Source organism: Amblyomma mixtum, chromosome 2 (assembly GCF_055824585.1).
Source record: "Amblyomma mixtum isolate Tamu chromosome 2, ASM5582458v1, whole genome shotgun sequence".
In the NCBI taxonomy this organism is placed as follows: Eukaryota; Metazoa; Arthropoda; class Arachnida; order Ixodida; family Ixodidae; genus Amblyomma; species Amblyomma mixtum.
Window position 1 is genome coordinate 172,265,129 of NC_143013.1, and position 13,906 is coordinate 172,279,034.

General features: G+C 47.7%; 1 protein-coding gene across 1 annotated transcript in view; it reads right to left on the reverse strand.

Moving 5' to 3' along the window:
* The window catches only part of SppL (signal peptide peptidase-like protein), an 80,824-nt gene extending 78,028 nt beyond the window's left edge, over positions 1–2,796 (reverse strand). The window contains exon 1 of the mRNA XM_089572752.1: positions 1,835–2,796. Within this exon, the coding sequence (XP_089428878.1) occupies positions 1,835–1,851 (17 nt within the window). The 5' untranslated portion in view covers positions 1,852–2,796. The remainder of the gene's footprint in view (positions 1–1,834) is intronic.
* Between the last annotated feature and the right edge of the window lie 11,110 nt (positions 2,797–13,906).

Below are 13,906 nucleotides of genomic sequence, written 5' to 3' on the forward strand. Positions count from 1 at the left end.
CGGTGTCGCGCCTCGTGCGAAGTTTCCGCCGAGGTGCATAACGGAACCTCCAAAAGGCCGGGAGGGGGGCACGATTACTCGCTTCACGACCTCGAAGCACCTTTTCATAACCTCCCGATGGAATGTGGCTTCCGCGACGGTTTGCGGCCAAAGCACGGCGACGGAATGATCCGTTGGTCAACCCCTTCTTCCCGCAAACCGGCTTTCCAGCCCACATCTCCGCAATGACAACGCCGTGGAAAACTTATACAAAGAAAGCAAGATGCCGTCATGGCAGCAATTAGATCCCTGTAAGCGGCTTATCTGTCATCACAGACGCTACCGCTTAGTTCCTCAATGCGCGTCTGCGAGGTGCAGAGGGGGAGTTGGACAGCCAAGGGCGCAGCGCAGCAGCTTCCCCGACTGCAAGTCGGAACGCGGGCTTCGTCCGCAACCCAGATTCCACCGAGTCCGCGCCACGCCGGTCGGCCAGGTCGCGGCTGCGAGGAGCTACGCGGCGGACAATGAATGCCGGGGGGCGCGGAATAGCCGCCCAAAAGTTCGACCGGTCCCGCTGCTGCTGCTACAGGTTCTTGACCTGGGCGAGACCGCTCGCGGCTCGTTAACGACAACAAAGGCAGGACCCGCTCGATCGAAACGCGCACCGTCTGCCTTGCGAGCGACGGGCCGTGACAAAGGAGGCTTTTGCGCGATGGTTGGCGCGATAGCTCGTGCGCCGACAGTCCCGTTAACTACCCGCACGCTTCCCCCGAAAGAATTCCCGTTGTTGGTTTGATGCACACAAAAGACCCATACGGGGGGGACGTCTCGTGAAAACAACACATGTGCCGCTGACGCTAGCCAGTCAGAAGGCCCTCTTTAGCGCTGCTACGCAGTTGCGCACTGCAATCACGCGACGGCGGGATCTGCAGGACCCGGTGCAAACAATGCCGAGATGCCCTTCAAGAAGGAAGCCATACGGCGTCCGCCAAAGCGTTGCTGATCTGGTTTCCGGTCCTGACCAGCAGGCTGTATTGTCTTTACCAATGGCTTCAATCGCGTATCGATCATGCCGCCAAGAGTTCCGACGTCAATGGGCCCCCAATGAGAGCATGATAAGGCGCTCAATCTCCGAAACAGCACCGCGGTCTCGGGCGCAGAACCCGTGAGAAAAAACAAACAAAAAGGACGCTGACGGCAACTTCCTCCCGAGCCCCCTCCCAGAGCGTCGTCAGTCGTTACACCACACTCTCCCCCCTGCAGTGCCCCTCTCGTCGCGACAAGGCAGATGTTTGACGTCCGACGCCGCTGTTTCCGCAAGCAAACCAACGTGCGATAGCGACTGCCCGCTGCAGTTGGCCGACGGGCAAAGACCGCGGCGACGCTCAGGCCGGGATCACCGACGTGCGCTCGCCTCGCGCCCGCGACCATAGGCAGGGCAGCGCACGGTTTCCCCGGAGCACGCAATGCAGCCGCGGCGGCCACTCGCACCTGTCTGTGCGCGGCCTCTGACCCACATTTGGGCGACGCCGTTCACACGGAGGGGGCCAGTTTCGGACAAGCGTTAGGCCTAGGGAAAGCCCCCAAGCTGCGAGTCGTCGCCAGCTGCACGCAACACGGGCATGCGCGCGTCTTTGTTCTCACGCCGATCGAACGACGGGGAGAGAAAAACAAAAGCAACGCGCGAGAGGCTGCAACTCGAGCTCGCGCGGCACACGCTCGCAGCATACTCGAGCGTGGGAACCTGCAGGCTCGCCCCTGACGCATTCGAAGCGCGGCGGATCCGCGACTGGGCAGCACGCGCCGTCCGTCAGCTGCGGTCCGGTTCAAGGAAAGGGGGGGGATCGCCACTCACCATTGGTACTCGGACATGACGGCCGCCTTCTCTCGAGCACTGAACGATGCCAGCTTGGCTGCTTTCTTGGGGGGCGACCGGACCCCCTCGACAGAAGCAATCACAGGGCCGTCGGCGTCCGCCGCCTGAACTCGCGTCTCCGCCGAGGTCCTTCCGCCGACATCACCGCCAGGCTAGCAAGCTTCCCTTTCGGAGGGAGCTCCCTTCACCGCCGGCGCGCTCGCACACACACATACAGGGGCACGCACGCACCGATCACACACCAACTCGGACGCCGCGGCAACGACGACGCTTGTTGCGGCCGCTTTGTAGAAAGGGCCCGGAACCACACGCAGTACGGCAGTGAACACAAACAAAAAAAGAAGGTCGATCGGCGGAGCAGTCGCGTCTCAAGAAGCGATTTCCTGCTGCTGTCGTCCCCTCTTCTGGAGCAGCAGCGCTGACGAATCGGCGCTGTCCGCAAACAAAACGGCGACGGGCAGCAACACTCTCCAAGGTCTTTCACCTTCGTGAAACGGTTTGCTGCCACGGATCGCGGGACCGGTACTGTTTCACCGCCGCCTCGCCCGGCGGGGGTTGGCCCAGACTGCTAGAGCACCAGCGTCGCCAGAGCGTGAACTCGAAAGCTCCGCCGCACGCAGCAAGCGCGAAAGATGCTGCCGCCGCTGTCTCGGCGATATCCTCGCTTTGGCTGCCTCCGCGTCTCCGACGGTCACGAGAGTCGCATTGCGCGCTGATAAGCGAGAACACCGCGCGGCCAGCAACAACACACGCACAGCCGGGAAAGGCGAGCGAGCGCGGTCCTCGGGTCAAACGCTCAATCTCGTCGCTTACATCACAACATTGTCGTGCGGGCACTCCACAACACTCGCACTACTCGACAGCAAAACTCCACTGGGGCCCGCGGCGAGCTTTTTGATCGGGCTCGCCTTGCCCCCCTCGCTCCTCGCGACACAAGTGGAGTCACGTGACCGAAAATGGCGACGACCCCACATTTACCCACAGTTCCTCGCGAACGAGTGGCGCCAGAAATGAATTCAAGCGGAACGAAACATAAGTTGTATGGCGCGTTTCTCTGCTTCCTTTTTTGCAGATGTCCGTAGTTGTTACCGCACAGCGTTGAGGGCTTTACGGGGTTTACGCTAAGCATGAACACCTGCTTCTGCTCGTCGCAAGTATGCCCCACCAGCTCCGCACATGCGGGTGCGATCTAACAGACGAGAGCTAATTAGGCCGCTTGTTGTTACCAGTGAATGCCCTTGCACATCGCACAGCCTCATGGCGTAACGTGACACAAACTCTGTTTTGGACATTCACTTCCTCCTGCTGAACAGCAAGGGTGCTGATAGCTCTTCGAAATAGCTATTTACGCCGGGTTTCAAACTCCACAGCTCTGCTTACCATCATCGTGGAGCGATCATCCCAAAGCAAACGCGGATTGCTACGAAAGCGGTTCGAACTCCGCAATTCCTTGGACTTGTGTCAATTGTAATGTAAACAGTTACTGAGGTCAATACAACCACGAAATTTCAAATGCTTGCAATCAGGGACTCCGGAATTATGGAGGGGCTAAGGAAGGCGGTCGCACCCACGAAATTTCTCTAGAGGGGAAAAGTGCCCCCCCTCGCCCCCCCCCCCCCCCCCCCCCCGCTCCAGGCCTGAGCTGTTTGAGCTCAGATCAGATTTATGACAAACGCTTCCATTCTAGGACGTTAATAATGTAAAGTATAGCTAGTCGGCTTCATATAGTCAGTCTTAAGGGTTTTAATTGAGTAACCGAAACCACTCATGTCCCAGCACGTCATTGATTGACTGACCTCTGTCCAGGACTATGATTAGCAGAATTGAAACAGACTGCGCACTTTTTATACTGCAGTCATGTGTGTATCTTTATAAAGCTGCCCCTTGCAATTTAGGTTTTATATGAATTGTTAGGGAATAGCGCAGGGACGAGACATAAGGAACATTCAGTCACACACACGAGCGCTTTGAATGTTCTTTTAATGTTCCTTGTGTCGCGTCCCTGCACTGTTCCCTAACCATGCAAAAGAACCAACCAGCCCACCAATACGCTCTTCTAGGTTTTATATGTATTAACGAATACAGCTTTGAGCAGTAAATAATGGGCAAATATATTTTTAAAAACTGAACGAATATTTAAAAATATAACATTGAATAAATAAAAACTCCCCCCTCATACAAAAGGAAGTTCTGGGGTCCGTGCTTGTAGTATGATCTGGTCAAGTGAACCCAATTACCTAGGACGTCTGTCCCTGAAATTGCACTACATGTATATAATAAATAAAATACGTGGCAGCAAACCTCATGCAAGCAAGGTGGCAAAGCTGTAAACAGAAATATAGTTTGTGCCATTTGTACTACAGCATGTTTGCATGGTCTAGGACGTAAGAAGTGACATTAAAATATGAAAGGAAGCGCACACACGTTTCACGTGTGATGCGAGAATTAAACGGAATGAGTGAAAACATGAAACAGCTTATGCAAAATGTGTCTTCAGGTTTGTTGATTCCATGTTCTCTGCAAACTCACCTGCACAAAGTAGCAATCTCCAGCAATACTGCATGTAGCAATCATCATTATGAGTGTTTGTGCAGTTGTTCACGGGCAATATTCTTCACAGCAGTGTATAACACTTTAAATGTGTGATTTGGACTTACAAAGGTGACAAGAGAAAAAAACTGACAGAAAACTTTGCACGAGTAGCATTTTATTTCATGCCCAAATGGCTGGTGGCTCTAACACATAACTTGACATCGCTAGTGTCGATTGCAAAGGCATAGACAGATGTATCAAATGTGGACAGCAAAACTTGCAGGCATACCAGCCCACAGAAACTGTACAGGTATGCATACATCCAAGGCTCGAAGGCAACATCCACATTCAGCAAAATCAGTGCTCGACATATAAACAGAACACTCAGAAGGAGGTGTTCTTTCACTACACACTCACATACTGTGACACATGCGACATCATAGCAAGACTGTTTACACTGTTCTCCATATTCAACTTGCTCACTATACAGCCAAGACAAGTATTAAGAACCAAAGACCATGATGACCACACACAACAAGCCCAAAGGTATTTTGCGGAAACAGGAATACATAGTTGAAGTCTTTCAATCAATCCCACGCATACTAGCAACAAAAAAGGCTGTACATACAGCATCATACAAGACAGCTATTCCCGAGCGCTCTCTTACAAGAACTCAAAACTAATGAAATGATCCGGAAAATATTTCCGACCTCACTTTGACTATAGCCACTGCTTCTACATCTGCTTTCAGGTATCTGCCAAAGAAAAGCACGATCCATCTCCTTCTCTTTGGCCGAACAGATTGGTTTCACACAAACGTGTATGAGCATCAGCTTCACGAAGAGTGGGAAACAACCCTGGCAGCAGCAGCTGAACCTCTGTAAAATACTTACCTAACATGACAAGTTGCCTCCAAGCGAAACAACAAAAGCCCTCACTGGTTCCGATGATATACTTATTAGGTGCTGCTGTATCACAGGGACCATAGACGGCAGACCTAGTAACTCAAGGCACCAGGCTTCCTGCTGGGTGCAATATGAGCACCTGCAGGAATACTAGTCCATTAAACGCTTTGCCCAACAGAGCGACCCGAGTCGAACTGCAATATAATGAAGCAAAATGTGAGGAGCAGCCCGATAATAGATCCAGTGGCAGTACGTAGGTGTGATAAAGTAAGTGCAGCAAGTTACTCATGCTCGAGGCCAGTGTAGAAGAAATGACGCCAACAAATTCATCCTCTGTGCACCGTCGTCGACTTCCTTTGCCTCACAGAAATTCAGAAAGTGCTCCATTAAGCCACCGAGATCTGGCCATGCATATTGGTGCAGGCCGCCCCTTAGCACGCTAAACTGGAGGTATGGTGCGCTGCTTATCAGTAACATGTCCAACATCCATCAGAGTGGCAGTACCAGCTTATCACAGGCACGGCCAGGGCTCAGCAACGTTAGGCAGGGCATCAAGCAGGTCCAAATGGCTGAGGGTGCAGTGGCGAAACTGAAATGCCTTTGCTTTTATTGGCCACCCACACATGCAGTTCATTTTCTCATGGCTAGTTCATTTGATGATCACAGCATAAGTACTGCCACCCTTTGGCCATGAACCCACAGAACACAATACTAAAGAAAATGCGAATACCCCCGTCGTACACACAGAAGGTAGCATCCTTCTAAGCTTTGCAGCTTCATTCAAAACGTGCCTTCTTTAAGAAAGGAACCCAGCAAGACAGTCAGGCCACCCACAAGAATGCAAAAAAAAAAAAAAAAGTTACTCGCGATGCAGCCAAGGAAAGGTGGAAAGGTGGCAGTGCAGTACCATGCAGGCTTCCTTCTAAGTCTGAACAAACCAATATAGCAGGTGTCCCTGCTAAAAGTAACCACGTTTTTAAAAAAAAAGTGTCCAAGGCAAGTCAAACTAACTCAGTGCCGTTAGGAGTCATGTGGTCTAATCTGTTATTTTTTGGTTCTGAAAAGTTAGTAAATTAGTTAGGACTAACTAGCCAACTTTTTAAGTACTGGCTTCGGGAAAAAAAACGTGTCGACTTGAAAGTTGCAGCTCGCCTTGAAAAAAAAAAAAACTGGCCAAAGTGTGCATCAAGGTATCGTCTAGGTAGCTTTTTTCTATCGACCCTGAAGCAAAGTGCACAAAATTAAAAATCTACAAATTGACAGTGTTGCTAATGCAACATCCAGAAGTGATCTGAAACAGAAAAATCTGCTTACACCATGTTCCATGCCTTGTCCAAGCACAAAGCTCTGTAGCAAGCAGTGTTCCAGGGATGGGCAGACAGAATCTTGTAGCAAATCTTTCAGTTGGCTGTTTTTCAAGGTGATCTACAACTTCCGAATTGACACTTTTTTTTCTCAAAGCCAGCATTTAAAAAATTAGCTAGTTTGTTCCAACTTTTCAGAGCTAAAAAAGTACTGCAAAATAGGCCCCACGCCTCAACTAGTGCCGAGTTGGCTTTGCTCATTTAGCAGACTTCGTCTTGTTTAGAAATTTGATAGCACTTGGCGGGGACACCCGGTGCACTGCTCAGAGGTCTCCATGTTCAACCTGCCACAGGGTTCGCCCTGTTCTGGGTTTTGGTGGGCCATGGCCAAAGGTAGCAGCAACACAATGGCCTCCAACAGCGAGGCATTCAGCTGTCCCTTTCCTCTTGCTCACCTGTACTCACAAACACCCGCTTTCACAAGCTCCTACTTCTGCACTTTCGTACCAACAAAACGAAAAATGCGATATGACCATGGCTGAACGCCTCTAACACCCCCTTGAACACCTTACAGGTTCCCTGTTACCCTCTCACAGAGAGGTTGCATTTGATGCTCTCCAGTTGCACAGTGCCTATGAGTCAAAACCAAAGGTGCCAGAGCTCCTGGCTTTGGCTGGATTTGGCTGGCTATGGCTGCAGCCTGAGGAAACTGAAACCCATCTACCAGACAGGAGCACGTGTGCACATCAACTAACTAGGAACGCACAAGGGTGCGACCATTTGGCACGGTAATGGATGAGATCACGAAACGTGATTACAGCAGGACGGCATCAAAGAAACAAAACAGTGGAAAAGCAGGAAAATTGTCATCTTTAGTTGCTCATTGTGTAGTAGCAACGAGGAACGCACACTGTTTTGCAGGGGTTTCTCAAAACAGTGCCACCAGGGTTGAAAAATCTACACTAGGGCGGGTCTCTTTGAAACGGAAGCTGTACTTCAGATGATAGCAAATTAACCGCACTCTGGTGCAGCCAACAAAAGCACTGCTTTCTGACTAGACCCTGCATATCAGGGTGGGGGAAACTCTAGCTTTAACTGGAGCATTACGCTAGAGCTGGGAAAATCTTAAGCAGCAAATGCACAGCCTTAAAAGACAGTAGTCTGGGCAGGAACCAATAAGGATGCACTGGTGAGCATGTTAGCTCAAAGTCCACAAAAGCACACCGTGCTCCACTTATTCTGCCTTAAATTAAACAGCAAGCAGAAGGGCATCAAGAAAAGAAGAAAACAGCAACAAAGGTAGATATGCTCTCTACTGGTGCCCAGAACCCTCCCTTCGCGGGTACCTTACTTCACAAGTATCAGTTTTCCCTCTCTTGCCCAAAGCCAAACAAGGCTTTTCTGGTGTCTTACAATGTACAAACTACGTGGACATGCAGAGCTAGTGAAAGGGCACAATCAAAAAATAAAGAAGGAGTTAAACATGTGCTACACTCAGCCAAGCAGATTACTTGTGCAGTTGCATCTCTCCCTTGACAAACTACAAATTCACCCAACCTGCACATGCTGACAAATACACCGATCATGTCAGGCTATCAGCATATTATACACAGAGCAATATACACACATATACACCACAACACACACTTCTTTTCTTCCAGCCTGCACAGCTCACTATGGACCAGAAGGCTCATGGCAAGCACCTTACCACAAAACAGTACACACACTTGCAGAACATTTGGCACACTAATAATAACTACAATGTGGTGCAGCCCTCCTTGGAAAAACCTCCAGCAAACCAAAATGCACAAGCAGTTCAGGGATCCAGGGAGACATCCAGCAACCGCTAAAAGACAAACACTGACCCAGGAAAAAACGAGAGTGCTACCAAAAAGACGTCATCACACAAATCCTAATGTCTAAACACTAGTCTTGATGGCACCCAGTGACCATCACTGCCACACACAGCTAAAGAATTGCTCGCAAGGTTTTAAAGGTGCACTGAAGAGGAATCTGAACTCGTCACTTTTGCCGCGGGAACTCGATCTACACGTTCCGAGCATTCTTAGAAACTTAGAATAATTGCCTTGTGTGGCCGATCTCCCTAATTTAAATCGAATTACGGAGAGACCCGTGCGCACTATGCCAGTGACATACAACACTGACAGGGACGACACCAAATTAAAAAGGACAGATTGGAGTGAGCCGCAAAACGAGAACCAATAGGGTTTCAACTGGTCCAAGTCGCATTGGCTCATACTAGTTGATCTCTCTTAACTGGGCAGGCATTCAGAGGAAACATGATTTGTTAATTGAATGAGCACGTTATAAAGCACGAGCAAGGTATCAAAATTTTTGGCAGTGGCCTGCACATGGCAAAGTTCTGCAAGCATAGCTCACTGGAAGCCGCATGTAAAGGCTGGTGAAAAGTGGCTGCAAACAAAATGCTTTTAAAGAGAAACTCCTGAGGATTTTCAAACATTCCGAGTTGACTATCGCATGGTACTTATCAACCTCCCTGTCTTAGTTGCTAAGCCCGTTGTGCTCTAAGCGGTGTGGGCCGGGCGCTATTATTTTTCTATCTTTTTTGACACGCCCACCCTAATTTTTGTCTTAGTTGCTTTGCACTGTTTTTCAACATAATTGAACAAAACAATTATAATCTAGAAAAAAAACCAGCAAACCAAATCTGGGCTTCAACCGAAGTCTAACAGACCAACAAATGACATCATGAATGATGCCACAAAACTTCTTCATGTGAGCACTAAATGGTTAAACTGGTGATTGTAACTAATAGCCCCGATCACTGCTTGTCTCAATGGACCAAAAATGAGCTCAAAATTGTCTCCTTCAAAACCGCAGAGCAAATGTCGATAGGCGTATAGCTGACGTCAAGCACACAAGGCTGCCTACAGAAATAACTCTGACTGAAGCTATATAACAAGAAAGCTTAAAATTCAATTGCACAGAAACAACATGCCACACAGCTGTGAGATTTTGCACAAGGAACCAAAAGACCTCGGAAAACCCATTGTGAAAGTTTCATCAAGGTGCTCAGACGTCAAAAAAGCCCCCGGAGTTGTCCTTTAAGGGGGGACACGGCTTTGAAATCCTATAAAAAGACCAGAAAAAAAAAAAGATTTTTGAAAACTGTTATATCCGCTGATATGCCTCGCTTTTTATGCTGTCCCGAAATTTCAGTGCTGAGGTCGACCAAGAAGTACTTAAAAAAACTGTTTCGTGAAACGGTGGCAGCTTTGCATTGCGGGAAAACGCTTGAACAATGGACATTTTTCACCCCTACAGTTTTCTGCCTAGAAAATCCCCCTGCGAAGTGGTTTTCTTTAAAGCGAAAGCTTCAGAAGCCTTGTCGCGCCAAAGTCATCAGCGCAGTGCATTTGACCTTCAGGTGGAGGAGTAGAGGTGTGTCAGCCACGTGACGTTTCATGTGACCCACCGCTGTGCCGACCGTCGCCTCGCCAGCTGTGTCCACGTGACTAACCATGTGACTCACCATTCACTTGAAAGAGAGATGGCGCCACTCTCGCGTGCATACACACTGCTGCCTCGTAGTTTCTTGCTATGGACGAAGCGAGTCAGATGGGACCGTCTATGCCGTCGGGACAGTTTCGTAGACAACGGGCTGAGTCTGGTCATCTAGCTAATGCTACCAATCATGTTAAGTATTTAGCTGGAGGTAGGGAAGCTAAACGTGCCAAGCTAGCGCAAGAGACCAACCAAGAACGGGAGTGTCAACTAGCTCAACAGCAGTTGAAGGATGCCGGAAGGCGACAGCAAAGAGCTTTGGAGGCAGCCGCTGCTACTTCTGCCTCCGCCTCAACTTCGGCTTCGAAGAGGGACGAAGAGGTTGAGTCTAACCTGGCTTAGCAACACAGCATAACCACTCATAACAAAGCTTTCGTTTGCATAACCGGGCTTAGCCGAGCTATGCCGCAGCCATTTTTTTATCACTGTTTAATCTGTTTTGACCCCGCTTGTTTTGTCGCACCCCTAGGACCACAGTGGAAGTTAAAACATGCTTTGTTTTTCAAAATTGTGAATTTTAAACTTCTTGCATGAAATGTTCTCCTCATTCAAGATATGTCAACAGACACTACATTGCAAAAGTTCAAAATCTAAATATGTGTTTAGCAAAAAAAAAAAAATCTGAAAATGTCTTTTCCTGCAGCCTGCCAGTACGTAGGCAATGAATGTAGAACCAGCCATCTACCAACTCTGCAGACTTTTTAGTTTAGAACATAGAGAAGAAAAATATATAATAGAAAATTTTCTCGAGACATACCAATAAAATTTTGTTAGTCACAAAATTATTTCAAATAGGTGCGCTCAAAACATTGTATGTAAATACATCAACAAAGAAAAAATTTTTGCTGAAAGCTAGGACCCCCCTCAAGTTGCAACTCTGTGCATAGCAAGAGTTTCTCTGACGTTTGCAAAATACGCTTAAAAAGGGGTGACTTGTTAAGCCAGTCCTAGGATCCCCTGAGCACGCTAAAACCTGTCCTCCTGAAAGCCTGCTTTTTGCAGCATTCATGTTTAAAGGTTACTCAGAGACTCGCAATATAAATACACAACTGCCCGACTACAGTACAAAAAAAAACCATCAGAGCAATTCATACAGCCCCACACACATTTTCTGTGCACACAAGGATTCAGTATACAAGGCAGTCACAGACAAGAAATGAAAATGATGGCACTGTCCTTAAAACATACACACTAGTGCTATGTGAAAAGTAAGACTGGGATGGAAGTAAACACAACTAACACACACAGGAGCCCTTGATTCCATTTCATTCCCGTGCGGACTTACACACAGTGGCAATCGTTTCAAAGGTGAAGCACCAATCAGCTTCAGTCCTTGCTCATTTGGACACCGGAAGCACTGGAAATCTATCGTGTTGCATGGAAACAGTACTACCATGTGAAAACCACACTGCCTGTACAAAACCCACAATCCAGCATAATGACAGTGCAATGCGGAATTACGCACCTTCAACTGTACAGCTTTTTCCACCATGAAGAAAAAAAAAATCTTTCTGTGGTTACGCTGCGCAACAAAGACTGAATTGAGTCAGGAAGGGAAGCTTCTTTTTTTTTTATATATAAGTTACCACACATTCACGTCTTTCACTAGCTAGGATACAATATGCTTTATCACAATTGACACCTTAATTGCAATATTGTGAAGCCTGATTACTTTAATCTTAATGTTCAGCAGCTTGCGAGAAACCAGAGGCTTCAAAGCTCCATAACAAGGGCCCTGCTCTCTTGGTTCTGCACAGCATACTTGTGCAATGGCTAGATTACATAAGACATTGCATCAGGACAAAAGAGGAACCTTTCTTTCCCAAAATTTCACACACATGCCTGAAAGTGACCCACAATACGATAGGGAAAAAAATGAACAGCAGATGTACGCTACACCTTGGTGAACACAAAAACATTTGCCTCCTATCTGGGCTTTTTGGTGTAAAATTGGTGCACTCAGCAAAAACAGGAACGCAGCAATAAGCGACACCATCACACTTGGTGGCGGCGATAAAAGAACATAAGAGACGCTAAAAAGTGAACACAGAACAACAAAGGACAAAAAGTAGATGTCATACGATAGCCAATGCAGCTCATCACGCGCTGCAAGAGGCTGATCGATAGCTCAAAATGCAAAAAGAAAAAATAAAGAAAAGACTCGGGAGGTCCCTTGGTATCGAAAGACTAACCTAGAAATTGCAGCAAGTTGGGAACACAATCTTGCTTCCCTCTCTTTACGGTCCAGCACTCAATTTTCGACTGAACACGACCAGTGAATAAGAAACAGCTCTTCCAGAATGGATGCTGAATACACTCTGAAACCTTTGCAACTCATGCACTTGGAAACAGTGTGGCAGTTAACACATATACATCTTCCTGAATGCAATTTTAACCGAAAAAATTTAGGGGTCATCAACTGGATTGATGCGGAGGAAATGCTATAGAATTTTTCTTTCATTCGCCAATCTACTCCAATTCTGATTCCATTGTCTTTCCTTCGCCAATCTATTCCAATTCCGGTTCTAGTATTATTCTATTTCTATTCGTAACCGCCTCTCTTATTCATTTTTTTTCTCAGCCATCCCTAATAATTTTTGCTGAGCCCAGTGTCTCCCTCCCCTTCTCCACTAGTGGAGAGGGGGACGGTTGGCAAGTGGCAGATGGAGAGAGGGAAATCCCCTTAAACAGCACCTGCCTCAGTTGGCAGGTGAAGGTTTCATGTAGACACTGCATCAGGGCAACCAGTTGCCCTGACAACTGGAGAGAGTTCTACAAATAAGTTGCAACAGGGCAGAAAGCTGAGCTAGCTGGTATACATTCACTGTGAAGAATCCAGGCGCTAACAAACAACGGCACAGAGGGGACACAGCGCTTACTCGCAACTACAAGAATTTTTATTCAGAAGCTTCTATATATACAACAAAAACCAAAACAAACCCACAGTAATCACACGCCACATGTCGACCGATGTGCAGGAAAGATTACCTGGCTGTTTTCAATTGCTCTTTCAAAAAACCTGGTAGTTTTTTGAAAGAGCGATTGAAAACAGCGAGGTAATCTTTTCCTGCACATTGGTCGGCATGTGGTATGTGATTACTCTGGGTTTGTTTTGGTTTTTGTTGTACATATAGAAGCTTCTGAATAAAAATTCTTGAAGTTGTGAGTAAGCGCTGTGTCCCCTCTGTGTCGTTGTTTGTTAGCGCCTGGATTTTTCACAATGAGAGTTCTACAAGGCTGGTTTCAGCGCAGAGCTTCAAGTCATTTCTGAATATACCACAGCCACGCAGTGGTGTACATCGTGATACCTGTGGCAGCATCAGCAAAAGAACGGTCATAAACAGGAATTTAAGTACCGACAACAAATTACAACAAACAGCAAATGCCTCGGAGGATTTGCAGCACCCGTAAGACTTCATTCGTCAGCCTACCTAAAGCAAGTTCCTTCGAATCCCAATAAGAAAAAATATCAAACAGGGTATCCCAGAAGCGTGAAAATCAGTGCCTCTCAAAAATGCGCCAACAAAACACAGTAACATCCGTGACCTTCCCCATAGTCCATTTTGCTTTTAGCCTGCTGGCTAAACACATACACATACAAAAAAGAGAAGTCTCAAGCTTACCAGCATTTTCGTTGTCATTTAATGTGCTGAATGAATGGCCCAATGGGCACTGAAACTTTATTGGACGTCCTGTGAATGTTTAGGACGTCCATGGGACATCCTAACTCCCTCGGATGTTTAGGATGTCCCTGGGACATCCAT